The sequence below is a fragment of the Myotis yumanensis genome, unplaced genomic scaffold (genome assembly GCF_028538775.1).
Source record: "Myotis yumanensis isolate MYYU_CA2020_CCGP unplaced genomic scaffold, mMyoYum1.0.hap1 SCAF_2, whole genome shotgun sequence".
Classification (NCBI taxonomy): Eukaryota; Metazoa; Chordata; class Mammalia; order Chiroptera; family Vespertilionidae; genus Myotis; species Myotis yumanensis.
In genome coordinates, this window is record NW_027223753.1 from 100,351,974 (window position 1) to 100,367,011 (window position 15,038).

Genomic DNA, 15,038 nt, shown 5'->3' on the forward strand with positions numbered 1-15,038 from the left:
GTCTCAGACTCTGGGCTCCAGATCCGGGCGAGTCTCTAGGGACCCAGACTCAAACGGGAGAAGCGGGATTATCCGGCATCAGTTGGAACCTGAGGGCAGCTTTCTCTCCGAGGTTTGCAGTGGCTGCCGGGGTTCTGAGAAGCAGAGCCTCTGGGAACGGGACTGAGCGTGGCCATAACTGCTCCCTCCGCCCGCCCTGTTGATCCCGCCCCGCCCAAAGCCTGCACACAGCCATTTGCCGATCGCCTCAGGCAAAGGCTGGATTAGCGCCTCCCCAGAAGGCAGACGTTTTCCATACAGCTGATTCCTATAGCCAGTCGGCCTGGTGGTCAAATCCCTCTAGTGTTAACTACAACAATTAAGGCTTGGCTAGAACAAGACTGCGCACAGAGACCACAAGGGGGTGCACCAAGAAAGCATAAAAGATGCGGAGACAAAAAAACATGACAGAAATGGAGGATATGGAGCTAAGAATCGCAATTTTGAGGGCTTGCCATAAATTTGTGCAGAGCCTCACGAAAACTAATGAGACCCTCGATGCTACGATAAAGAAATTAGAAAGTAAGCATACACGGACTGAAATAAAGAATATTATACCCAATAGCAGACCAGAGGAGTACAATAATCAAACCAAAGATTCGACAAAAAACACCCAATTGGAAAAGCAAAATGAAAAAAGAATCCAAAAATACGAAGATAGTGTAAGGAGCCTCTGGGACAGCTTTAAGCGGTCTAATATCAGAATTATTGGAGTGCCAGAAGATGAGAGACAGCAAGATATTGAAAACCTATTTCAAGAAATAATGGCAGAAAACTTCCCCCACCTGGAGAAAGAAATGGACTTACAGGTCCAAGAAGCGCAGAGAACCCCAAACAAAAGGAATCCAAAGAGGACCACACCAAGACACATCATCATTAAAATGCCAAGAGCAAAAGACAAAGAGAAAATCTTAAAAGCAGCAAGAGAAAGAGGCTCAATTACCTACAAGGGAATACCCATACGACTGTCAGCTGATTTCTCAACAGAAACTTTGCAGGCCAGAAGGGAATGGCAAGAAATATTCAAAGTGCTGAATACCAAGAACCTACAACCAAGATTACTTTATCCAGCAAAGCTATCATTCAGAATTGAAGGTCAGATAAAGAGCTTCACAGATAAGGAAAAGCTAAAGGAGTTCATCACTGCCAAACCAGTATTATATGAAATGCTGAAAGGTATCCTTTAAGAAGAGGAAGAAGAAGAAAAAGGTAAAGATACAAATTATGAACAACAAACATGCATCTATCAACAAATGAATCTAAGAATCAAGTGAATAAATAACCTGATGTACAGAATGAACTGGTGATTATAATAGAATCAGGGACATAGAAAGGGAATAGACTGACTATTCTTGGGGGGAAAAGGGGTGTGGGTGATGCGGGAAGTGACTGGACAAAAATCATGCACCTATGGATGAACACAGTGGGTGGGGAGTGAGGGTGGAGGGTGGGGTGGGAGCTGGAAGGAGGGGAGTTATGGGGGGAAAAAAGAGGAACAAATGTAATAATCTGAACAATAAAGATTTAATTTAAAAAAAAAAAAAAAAAAAAAAGAATAAACTCAAAATGTAAGTCGTGAAACCATAAAAGTCCTAGAAGAAACCATAGGCACCAAAATCTCTGACATGTCTTATAGCAGTATGTTTACCAATAAAGCTCCTAGGGCAAAGGAAACTAAGTAGAAAATAAACAAATGGGACTACATCAAAATAAAAAGCTTCTGCATGGCCAAAGAAACCATCATCAAAATAACAAGAGAGCCCACTACATGGGAGAACATATTTGCCAATGATACATCTGATAAGGTGTTAATCTTCAAAATATATAGGGAACTCATACAACTTAACAAAAGACAAACAATCCAATATAAAAATGGCCCTAGCCGGATTGGCTCAGTGGATATAGAACGTCAGCCTGTGGACTGAAAGGTCCTAGGTTCGATTCCGGTCAGGGGCATGTACCTTGGTTGTGGGCACATCACCAGTAGGAGGTGTGTAGGACGTAGCTGATCGATGTTTCTCTTTCATTGATGTTTCTAACTCTCTATCCCTCTCTCTTTTTCTCTGTAAAAAATCAATAAAATAAAATAAAAAAGGACAAAGAACCTAAATAGACACTTATCCAAAGGGGACATACAGAAAGCCAAGAAACATATAAAAAAAGCTCAAAGTTATTAATCATCCACAAGATGCAAAGCAAAATGAGATACTACCTCACACCTGGAAGAATGGCTGTCATCAACAAATCAATAAAGGACAAGTGTTGGCGAGGATGTGGAGAAAAGGGAACCCCAGTACACTGCTGATAGGAATGCAGACTGGTGCAGCCATTGTAGAAAACAGTATGCAATTTCCTCAAAAAGTTAAAAATGGAACTCCCATTTGACCCAGTCACCCCACTTCTAGGAATATATATCCTAAGAAACCTGAAACACTCATCAGAAAGAATATATGCTCCCCTACGCTCATAGAAGTCCAATCTACAATAGCTAATACTTGGTAACAGCCTAAGTGCCCATCAGCAGATGAGTGGATAAAACTATCATACATTTACACATTGGAATGTGTAAATACTACGTGGCAATAAAAAGAAAGAACTCTTACCATTTGCAACAGCATGGATGGACCTGGAGAGTATTATGTTAAGCGAAATAAGCCAGTCACAGAAAGATAAGTATCACATGATCTCACTCATATGTGGAATCTAATGAACCAAATAAACCGATGATCAAAAATAGACACAGTTACATACCCTAGACCAGTGGTCGGCAAACTCTTTAGTCAACAGAGCCAAATATCAACAGTACAACGATCGAAATTTCTTTTGAGAGCCAAATTTTTTAAACTTAAACTATATAGGTAGGTACATTGTTATTAACTTAATTAGGGTACTCCTAAGGCTTAGGAAAAGCCACACTCAAGGGGCCAAAGAGCCGCACGTGGCTCACAAGCCGCAATCTGCCGACCATGGCCCTAGACTTTGAGTAAAAAGACCAACAGCTTTATATCAAATCTGAATGCTGAAAAGCATATGAGATATCAATCTTGTGTCCAGGAGTAAAGTTTCAATTCTCCAGAATCCTGTGGTTCTTTGTTAAAAAACATGAACACATTAGAAGTTTTTTTGGCTTTTTTCATATGCTAAGGTAAAAGGGTTCCAGCAGGTTTTTGCCAACAACTGACCAATTGTATGGGACCAGGCCTCCATTTTTACTTCACCTATCTCAGGTCCAGCAATTCCTAAGGCAGACAGACACAGCCTCGAAAGAGATGGATTCTAATGCAATCACTGGTGAAAGCTTTAAATATCTATAGGTAAATTACTTCCAAATTTAGATACCATCCAAGAACTATGTTCTGACTGCCGGGATGATATATTTAACTTCTTATATCTCCATTTAACACTCAAACCTAAACCATTCCAAATTAAAAACACAATCTCTCTCCCTATCAGTTCTTTCTCCAAGTTGTACAAATCAAAGATGAGGGAATCATCCTAGGCACTTTGTTCTCTCTATAAGACATCCAATTCCTTTCTACCACGTCTACTCAATTTTATCTCCAAAATAAATCTCTAATCCAGTGGTTCTCAACCTTCCTAATGCCACGACCCTTCCTCATGTTGTGGTGACCCCCCAATTTCATTGTTACAAATTGAACATAATTAAAGCATAGTGATTAATCACAAAAACAATATGTAATTATATGTTTTCCGATGGTCTTAGGCGACCCCTGTGAAAGGGTCGTTCGACCCCCAAAGGGGTCGCCACCCACAGGTTGAGAACTGCTGCTCTAATCCATTCATTTCCATTTCTCTGCTATGGCCAACTCCAGTCCAAGTTACCATTATCTTCCATCTGCACTACTACAGTAAAATTATCCTATCTGGTCTTCCAATTTCCAATCCACTTATTTGAGCACACATTTGATTGTGCAATTCCTCTGCTTTAAAAAGCCTTAGAGTTACCTACTACATTTTCCTTAAATGAATATATTATCATGCCTCAGGAGTTTTTGCTACTAGAATATCTCAGTCTAGAATATATCCCCTTTCACTGAGTTAACCCCTACTCATCCTTCACGGTTTAACTCAAATGTTACTTTCTCAGAAAACTTCTGCCTCATATCTCAATCTACCCCAATTAAGTGCTCAAATTTTACCAATATCATTCACTTAAAATTATAAAATTGTAATTATATAGGCACTCACAATTTGTTCTAATAACCTACTGCGGCAAGAACCATTCATATTTACTTCCATATATTCACCAATGAGCATGCAAATGGCATATTAACAGGTGTTCAGTATTTGTTGAATGAATGAAATCACGTGGTATGACAAAAATGTGTATATTTAATGATAAATAACATAACAGAGACCACAAAGTATTTAAAAGAGTCAGATTAAACTACAGATTAATTAAGATACTTCATATTTTAAGTTAAATATATATTGTGTTTATAGTAAATGATATATATATCCTGACAACCCTGCTTATTCTTTTTTATCCCATAGAGCACACATGTCAAACTCACAGCCTACAGGCGGCAAGCAGGCCACAACAAATATTTTTGCGGCCCAGCCAATATAACGGTATGTAAGAAACGTTTTAATAAAAATTTCATAACTTAATTTTTACAATATCCTATTATACATAACTAGAGGCCTGGTGCACGAAAATTCATACACTCAGGAGGTATCGCTCAACCTGGCCTTTGACCTATCGCAGACCATGAGCTCTCGGGGTCCTAAGCCACAGTCTGGCCTCCCTCTGCGGGAGGCGACCAGCAGGGCAATCTGGGGACGGTGCCAGCCAGCAAGCGGCCGGCCCTGCTGCCCGATATCCCCTCCACCACTGCAGGTCACCACCGCACCCCGATTTCCGACCCCTCCCTCTGCCTGCTGGCATGCGCCTTGGTAGGCCTGGCACCACCCACTCGCCAGCCCCAAACCCCGCTGACTGGTCGTTCCGCCATTCGATGATTTGCATATTAGGCTTTTATTATATAGGACAGTGGTCAGCAAACTTGGACTCAGGAGCCACATGCGGCTCTTTGGCCCCTTGAGTGTGGCTCTTCCACAAAATACCAACTTCTGCGCATGGGCCACGAAGTTTCAATTACACTATACATGCGCGCCTACACATGGTAATTTGTGGAAGAGCCACACTCAAGGGTCCAAAGAGCCGCATGTGGCTCGCGAGCCGCAGTTTGCCGACCACTGATTTAGGAGGATTATTAATAACGAACTACGTTTGCTAATGACTGATTACTATAACCGTGTTGCATTCATTTCCCTCACGCACCATATGTGCAGGCGCACCATTTCTCTCCACTAATACTAGCAGCAAATATTAGCTGCCGATTGCCACGTCATTAGTCTTAGACTAACTTGTTCAGTATGCACAAGAGGAAATATTTCACTTTCGGAGAACAAGAAAAATAGGTTTATTTGCGTTATGCTTACTAATTTGTGCAGTTACTCAGAGTCTGGTAAGTTAATGTTCAAAAAATATTAATTTTTATTAAAATGTTCTATTATTTATGTTAACGATTATTCATTTATTTCAGCTCTTTGTATTCAGCATGTCTCTATCTAAATAAACCTACGTTTCTATGAAAATTGAAGCTTTTGTTTTTTTGCAGCCCACATAAACTTAAACCTTGTTTATTTGGCGCGTGTTAGCCTGAGTTTGACATGCTTGCCACAGAGAAGTGGTTCTCAACCTTCCTAATGCAGCGACCCTTTAATACAGTTCCTCATGTTGTAGTGACCCCCAATTTCATTGTTACAAATTGAACTTAATTAAAGCATAGTGATTAATCATAAAAACAATATGTAATTATATATGTGTTTTCCGATGGTCTTAGGCGACCCCTGTGAAAGGGTCGTTCGACCCCCAAAGGGGTCGCAACCCACAGGTTGAGAACCGCTGCCATAGAGTATTAGCAAAGGGATCTTCCCAATGCACTATATTTTTATTCTGTCGCTCTTTTGCTTAAAAATCTGTAATACCCAATCTGACTTTTCACTATTTTCTTTCCCAGACAAATAAATCCGTAATCTGACAAATCATTCCTGTCTAAAAACCCCTCTCTTCCAATTCCTTGTACTTGTTATGCTCTTCTCACTCCTGGTCCTTTAAATTCTCTCTCTCAGTCAAGTACCAAGCTAAATCTCTTTCTGCCTGAACTTTCCCCCAGTGATTTTAGGCTAAAAAAATATTTTTCTAAAATGCTATGGTAATTATAATTTGAATTATTTAGATAAAATGAGATATTCGTGTTTTTTAAATGTTTATTTCATGTGTATAAAAATATAACATATTTCCAACTAGAATTTTAACAGAAATTGTATATCACAAATACTTTGCTTCCTTCTGTACTCCCAACTAGTGGATGCTTGATAAATTCATAATTACCTCCCTTAGAAATAAAAAATCCCCAAGATTAAGGCCAATGTTGCTGAGAGTTGACAAGATAACTTCTTACATATAGGAATTTAAAACAATGAATTCAGAATGCCTATTTCAAAAAGTATGCTTTACCAGCAGATTTTGTTTCATTTCTTAAATAAAAATGGAATTGGAGCCGAAACCGGTTAGGCTCAGTGGATAGAGCGTCGGCCTGCGGACTGAAAGGTCCCAGGTTCGATTCCGGTCAAGGGCATGTACCTTGGTTGCAGGCACATCCCCAGTAGGAGATGTGCAGGAGGCAGCTGATCGATGTTTCTCTCTCATTGATGTTTCTAACTCTCTATCTCTCTCCCTTCCTCTCTGTAAAAAAATCAATAAAATATATTTTAAAAAAAAAAAAGAAAGAAAAAAAAATGGAATTGGAAGAAACATAAAACAAAAAGTCTGAAATCTACTGATACAGCTCTTGAGACAATGGAAACTAAGGAGAAAATAAGGGACTACATCAAAATAAAAAAACTTCTGCATAGCAAAAGAAACCATCAACTAAACAACAAGAGGGCCCACTGCATTGGAGAACATATTTGCCAATGTTATATCCGATAAAGGTTTCATCTCCAAAGTTTATAGGGAACTCACACAACTTAACAGAAGGAAGATAAACAATATATCAAAAAATGAGCAAAGGATCTAAATAGACACTTTTCGAAAAAGGACAAACAGAAGGCCAAGAGACATATGAAAACATGCTCAAAGTCAGTACTCATCTAAGAGATGCAAATCAAAACAACAATGAGGTACTGTCTCACACCTATCAGAATGGCTATCATCAACAAATCAACAAATGACAAGTCCTGGCGAGGATATGGAGAAAAAGAAACCCTCGTGCACTGCTGGTGGAATGCAGACTGCTGCAGCCACTGTGGAGAACAGTATGGAGTTTCCTCAAAAAATTAAAAATGGAATTCCTATTTGATCCAGTCATCCCACTTCTATAAATATATACCAAGAAATCAGAAACACCAATCAGAAAGGATATATGCACCCCTATGTTCATAGCACCACAATTTACAATAGCTAAGATTAGGAAACAGCCTAAGTGCCCATCAGCAGATGAATGGATTAAAAAACTGTGGTACAGGAAAACCAAGATGGCAACATAGGTAAACACCTGTACTTGCTGCCTCCCACAACCACATCAAAATTACAACTAAAATACTGAACAACTATCATCCAGAACCACAGGAAAGCTGGCTGAGTGGAAGTACTACAACTAGAGAAGTAAAGAAGAAAGCGCATTGAGACTGGTAAGAGGTGTGGAGGCACAAAACAGGTTGGCACCCAGGTGTGCCGCTTTTTTAATCAGGAGGGAGATACAAGCTCTAGCTTGCTCTGAGCTCCAGTGCTGGGTGAGACTCAGGGGGACCCAGACACATACAGGGAGAAATTGGACTGTCTGGCATTGGGGCAGGAACGGAGGAGCGGCTTTCTTCCAGACAGGGGTACTTGCAACGGTCATTGTTCCTGTGTTGCAAGGCTGACTGGCAGCCATCGCTGTTTGCTCTGACCTGGAGATTCCCTGATATGCTGCCCTACCCAATTTACAACCCCACCCAACCTGTGCTCAGTGGCTTTTGCATATGAATGGCCTGTCCTTTCTCAGCCTAAAACCTGTCAAACAAGCTGCAACTGGGTCAGGGAGCCCCAAAGCTATCAAAAGAAGGCCCAAGGCTGCACAAGCAACAGCCTGCCTTCATTCACAGCTATGCCTCGTCTGGCCACTTCCAAACCCGATACAAAGAGGAGGAATCTGCAGATCTCTCTGTAGCTCCTACAGGGTAGACCCAGGCAATAGCTGACTTTGCACCTCCTTGGAGATCCAAGAGCCAGTGTACCCAGTGGTCAGTGCAAGACCGTATCAGATTATAACTCTTAAATCCATAAGTGACACACTCAAGGGGCAGACTCAGTGAGCACCAAAACCCCACTGAAACAAGTCCTGCCCCATAAGGATGTCTCCTGAAGAGCAGCTCTCCCACTATAGTAGCAGCTGGTCCTCACAGCCAATTGCCCTGGAGGTCAATTCCTCCCAGTGATACCAACAGCAATCAAGGCTCAACTACAACAAGACTGTGTACACAGTCCACAAAGGGGTGCACCAAGAGTGTCCACCTCAGGTGATTGGGGAGGCTGAGCTACTGGGCCCTATTGGACTCCTACTACACAAGGCCACTCTATCAATACAGGAAGACTTAACAGCTACCCAATACATAGAAACAAACACAGGGAAGCAGCCAAAATGTGGAGACAAAGAAACATGTCACAAATGAAAGGAATAGGGAAAGCAAAATACTGGATATAGAGTTCAAAACCACAGTTATAAGGTTACTCAAGAATTTTCTAGACACTTCCGAGGAACTTAGTGAAACCTTCAAGGATCTTAGTGAGAATACCAAAAATATGGAAAAGGACCAGTCAGAAATTAAGCATACACTGACTGAAATAAAGAATAATATACATAGATTCAAAGTAGACTAGAGGATCCCAAGAATCAAGTCAAAGATTTGAAGTATGAGGAAGCAAAAAACACCCAACCAGAAGAGCAAAAAGAAAAAAGAATCCAAAATTATGAAGATAGTGTAAGGAGCCTCTGGGACAACTTCAAGCGTACCAACATCCGAATTATGGGGGTGCCAGAAGAAGAGAAAGAGCAAGATATTGAAAACCTATTTGATGAAATCATGACAGAAAACTTCCCCTACCTGGTGAAAGAAATAGACTTACAAGTCCAGGAACCCCAAGAGAACCGCAAGAGGAATCCAAAGAGGACCACACCAAGACACATCATAATTAAAATGCCAAGGGCAAAAGACAAAGAGAGAATCTTAAAAGCAGCAAGAGAAAAACAGTTAGTTACCTACAAGGGAGTACCCATACAACTGTCAGCTGATTTCTCAACAGAAACTATGCAGGCCAGAAGAGAGTGGCAAGAAATATTCAAAGTGATGAATACCAAGAACCTACAATCAAGATTACTCTACCCAGCAAAGCTATTATTTAGAATTGAAGATCAGATAAAGAGCTTCACTGATAAGAAAAAGCTAAAGGAGTTCATCACCACAAAACCAGTATTATATGAAATGCTGAAGGGTATTCTTTAAGAGGAAGAAGAAGTAAAAGGTAAAGAGAAAAAATTTATGAACAACGAAGTGACAACAAATACATACCTATCAACAAGTGAATCTAAAAATCAAATGAATAAAAAATCTGATGAACAGAATAAACTGGTGAATGTAATAGAATCAGGGGCATGGAAATGGATCAGACTGACAATTCTCTGGGGGAAGGGGGTGTAGGGGGTGGCGGGAAGAGATTGGACAAAGATCTTATATGCATATATGCAGTATCTATGGACACAGACAGTGAGGTGACGAGGGCTTAGGGTGGGGTGGGAACTGGGTGGAGAGGAGCTATGGGGTGAAAAAAGTGGGACATCTGTAATAATCTGAACGATGAAGATTAAAAAACAAAACAAAAAAAACCTGTGGTACACCTATACAATGGAATACTATGCTGCTGTAAAAAAGAAGAAACTCTTACCATTTGCAAAAGCATGGATGGACCTGAAGAGCATTATGCTAATTGAAATAAGCCAGTTGGAGAAAGAAAAATATCACATGATCTCACTCATTTGTGGAATATAATGAACAACATAAAATGATGAACAAAAATAGATCCAAAGACATAGAAGCATCAAAAAGACTGACCAGCCCTAACTGGTTTGGCTCAGTGGATAGAGCATCGGCCTGCAGACTGAAGGGTCCCAAGTTCGATTCCGGTCAAGGGCATGTACCTTGGTTGCAGGCACATCCCCAGTAGGGGGTGTGGAGGAGGCAGCTGATCGATGTTTCTCTCTCATCGATGTGTCTAACTCTCTATCCCTCTCCCTTCCTCTCTGTGAAAAAAATCAATAAAATATATTTTTAAAAAAATACTGACCAACTTCAGATGGAAGGCAGGTGGTTGGGGCAGGCAGTAAGAGATCAACCAAGGACTTGTATGAATGCATATAAGCATAACCCATCGACACAGATAGTAGGGGGGTGAGGGCATGTGCTGGGGGGTGAGAACAGCTGGGGAGAGGTCAATGGGGGGAAAAGGAGACATATGTAATACTTTAAACAATAAAGAATTTTTTTAAAAAGTCTGAAATCTAAGAAATATACCTACACGTAAAAAGACCACTGTTTATTTTTTCTCTCAGCAATACATTTTCCTCTTCAATAGTTCTTATAAATTGTGTTTATTCCCTTCCAATCTTGTCTTGGCACACTTATCAAAAACAAAATGAAATACCTTTTAAGCACTTAAATTTTGTAAATATTTGATGTTTAGAGCATAAACATTTCTAAATACTCAATCCAGTATTCAGTTCTTACCTGCAGTTTCTGATGTATTTGGAATAATTCATCATATATCTGATTGATCTGATGTGGAAGTAAACTCTGCTTATTTGATGGTTTAGATGTTGAATAACTGACACATTTCAAAGGAGAGTCACTTGCATCACTACAACATTCAGTCCAATTTCTTGAATTTGAGGCCAAATTAGTTGGCCAGGCTACTGCTAAAAAGTAAAAGTTTTAAACTTTATTAATTTAGTTTTAAGTATTCACAGATAATCTTCAGGAAGAACTACTTTAAATATGAATTATAGTATCTTTTACAATTTCAGGTAATATATGTGGAAAGAATGGTACAGCAAAGGTAGTAAAAATGTTACATTTAGAAAATGTGGATGAAGACTATACAGAATTCTCTGTGATCTTTTGGCTACTTTTCAGTTTAAAATTGTTTCAATAATAGATTTTAAAGTGCACAAAAACACTCATCTATTAACTGTTTAGGATAAGAAATGTAGTTACCTCAGAAATTCCTGGTCATATAGTAACCACTAACCCAAATATAGTGTTAATCACTGCTTCACTTCTTTTTAAATTTTGCTACTTATATTTTTTTAAAAGGCCTTATTTGCCTTGATAGGCAAGTAGTGTTTTAGACACTTATACTGGCTACATATTTTCTCTGCATTAAACATACTTTCATATCATTCCTTTTGAATTTATTCAATTATCTTGTTAAAATAAATCCAATGAATTGGAATTGCTCTCGCTAAGGATACTCAATTTTTATTTAGATAGATAGTTCGCATCAACCTGCCTCCCAGTATTTATGCATTCAAACTGTACAACACTGTCCAAAACTGAAGAATGTTAGGTGTCAGTGTCTTTATTCTGCTCACTACAGAGAAATTATTCTTCATCACTGCTCAGCGAAATCATCGTATATGCTTAATGCTTAATCAACACTTGTATTATTTACTTTTATTTTTTCCAGTTTCCTTGCATTGTACTGTCTCTGTTACTGATTTTTAAGAGCTTGTTTATGACTAAAGATGTTAACCATTTCTCATGCATTGTAAATGAAATACCATGTTTTTTCTTACTATTTTATTGTTATACTTTTTGATTGTATCAAACTTGTGTATTAAATATAATCATGTTCTGTTTTAAAAAAAATAAGGCTTATCTGGTTTTTGCCTATTTTTAACTTTATACAATGTCTGTAAATATATAATGTAATTATGTAATTTCTATAACCCCCTCCTTTAAATAGCATGTTCTTGTTTTAATGCCAGAATTATCTTGACTGCTTTATCCTATATTTTTATATGCCAAATAATGGCTATCAATGTGGCAATAGTGCTCTCAAAAACTTACAGCCAAGAAGGCCTCATCTCTGATTGCCTCTTTCCCTAAAATCCTAACAGAATTATGCAGCCAGGCACATAGAGATTAACTACTAATTCAGTGCCTAAGGAAGCCATACCTTAAGTAACCTGGAATATTTTCTAAAAATATTAAAGGATTAGTCAAATACTACTAACAATCTTTTACTCACTTCCTAACATATACTGACATGAAAAAGCACTAAAGAAATTATACAAAGTATTCATTTGATTAACTTATTTTCATAAGGTTTGAGAGTTTAGGAATACTACTGGAAAAAAAACGAAGTTTATTTTTCTTCTTTCCTTATGTAACTATCTCATGGTTTATGAAAATTTAGAACACAGACATATAGACACCTGAGGACAAGTGTTATCACTATGGTGTAAACTTTATGTGTGCTACTTCACAAAGTTATTATTTAAATGATTATTCCAATAAGAATATTTCTTTTACCTTTTTCTACTTCTTTAAAAGACTGCTTGGTTATTTTGGAGCTATTAACTCTATGATCCTTCTCAATTAACTCTACTTCTGTTTCCCGTTGCTTCAAATTATGAAAAGAATCCAGTTCATCATCTAGGCTTTAAGAAAAATTATGTCAAAGCATTCTAGAAGTTTACTATAGCATTCTAAAAAGATAAAAGTGCTTCTCAAATATTAACAGCATCACAATTGAGAAAAATGTAACATGTAAACATTTTTTAAAAAAAATATATTTTATTGATTTTTTACAGAAAGGAAGGGAGAGGGATAGTGAGAAACATCGATCAGCTGCCTCCTGCACACCCCCTACTGGGGATGTGCCCACAACCAAGGTACATGCCCTTGACCAGAATCGAACCTGGGACCCTTCAGTCCGCAGGTCGACGCTCTAGCCACTGGGCTAAACTGCTTAGGGCACGTAAACATTTTTTAAAAGTAAAATTATAAACAGTAAGTCATTGATCCTGTAAACTCACTAAAAGTATCTTCCTAAAGATACAAATACTAGAGGCCCAGTGCTAAAAGAATTATTGTTTAACATGAGGAAACTGGACCCTAAATCATTTAAGTAACTGACAGATGATGTACCTAGTAAAAGATGAAAGAGAACTAGACTCCCAAGTGTTCTCACCAAAAAGATGATCTCAAACTTGAACTTTCTCAAAGTTGAAAGTACTGTTCAAAAGAAGTAAAATGCAAGCCACATAAGGTAATTTAAATTTTCTAGTAGCCACATTGAAAACATAAAATGATGTAAAATTCTAACAATATGTTATATTTAATCTAGTATATCTAAAAGAATATCATCTGAACATGTAATCAGTATTTTAAAATTAGGATATTTTACATTTTAGGGCCCATTTTCTTCAATCTGATGTGTATTTTAGACTTCCAACATAACTCAATTCAGAAAAGCCCTATTTCGAGTACTCAGTAGCCACATGCAGCTACTGTGCTGGAAAGTAGTGTAATTCTACACTAGGTCATAACTAGAGATTGTGAAAAAACTGTGCAACGTTATAAAACCCTTTATAGTAGAAGAGCATTAAATTATAATTTGAAGTATACCCAGAAGCAAAAAATTATAAAATTACCAGTTAAATATAAGAAAATAATTTCAATGAATTCTTAAATATTTTAAAATAATTTTCACTTTCCTTACTCTCTAGTCCAGCAGTTCTCAACCTGTGGGTCACGACCCCTTTGGCAGTCGAAAGACCCTTTCACAGGGGTCGCATAAGCCCATCCTGCATATCAGATATTTACATTACGATTCATAACAGTAGCAACATTACAGTTATGAAGTAGCAACGAAAATAATTTTATGATTGGGTCACAACATGAGGAACTGTATTTAAAGGGCCAGAAGGTTGAGAACAACTGCTCTAGTCAATATACCTCATGTCCAAATCCTGAATCCAGATCAACTAGGCTACTCTGTGAATGATGAGTAATAACAACAATAATGATAATATTTGAATGTTTTTCTATGTGCTGAACACTGTTTTAAGTGATGAACATAGATTAATTCATTGAAGTAGAGAATAAAACAATTATATTAAAAATTTAAGCTACCAAATATCAATTACTTTAATAATATATGGTATTTTAGGCACAATTGTCTTTTTTCCCTCCATAATTATCTCAAAATTTCATTCTGTATATGTCTTTGTTGTTTAACATTATTTCAAAACTAGAGACCCGGTACACAAAAATTTGTGCACTTGGGAGGGTCCGTCAGCCCAACCTGTGCCCTCTTGCAATCTGGGACCCCTCGGGGAATGACCACTTGCTGGCTTAGGCCCGCTCCCCAGGGAATTGGGCCTAAGCTGGCAATCAGAAATCCCTCTGGCAGCCCGGGAGCCCTCAGGGGATGACCACTTGCCAGCGGGGAACAGGCCTAGCTGCACTGCTGAGGAGGCGGAAGAGGCTCCAACCACAACCACTGTGCTAGTAGCCATCAGCCTGGCTTGTGGCTGAGCAGAGCTCCCCCTGTGGGAGCGCACTGACCACCAGGGGGCAGCTCCTGCATTGAGGATCTGCCCCCTGGTGGTCAGTGTGTGTCATAGTGACCAGTCATTCCCAGTCGCTCTGCTGTTAGGGTCAATTTGCATATTACCCTTTTATTATATAGGATAGAGGCCTGGTGCATGGGTGGGGGCCGGCTGATTTGCCCTGAAGGGTGTCGCAGATCAGGGTGGGGGGTCCCGCTGGGGTTCCTGGCCAGCCTGGGTGAGGGGCTGAGGGCCATTTTCAGGCTGGCCACACCCCCTTCAGGGAGGAGTTTCCTGCTCGGATGCGTGGCCAGC

The 15,038-nt window shown here is 39.0% G+C and overlaps 1 protein-coding gene across 2 annotated transcripts in view; it reads right to left on the reverse strand.

Moving 5' to 3' along the window:
- The window catches only part of CCDC138 (coiled-coil domain containing 138), a 238,756-nt gene that overhangs the window by 219,340 nt on the left and 4,378 nt on the right, over positions 1–15,038 (reverse strand). For both annotated transcript variants that reach the window (XM_070405855.1, XM_070405854.1), the window contains exons 4-5: positions 12,700–12,827; positions 10,894–11,081 (exon numbers count right to left, since the gene is read on the reverse strand). In XM_070405855.1, the coding sequence (XP_070261956.1) occupies positions 10,894–11,081; positions 12,700–12,827 (316 nt within the window). The remainder of the gene's footprint in view (positions 1–10,893; positions 11,082–12,699; positions 12,828–15,038) is intronic.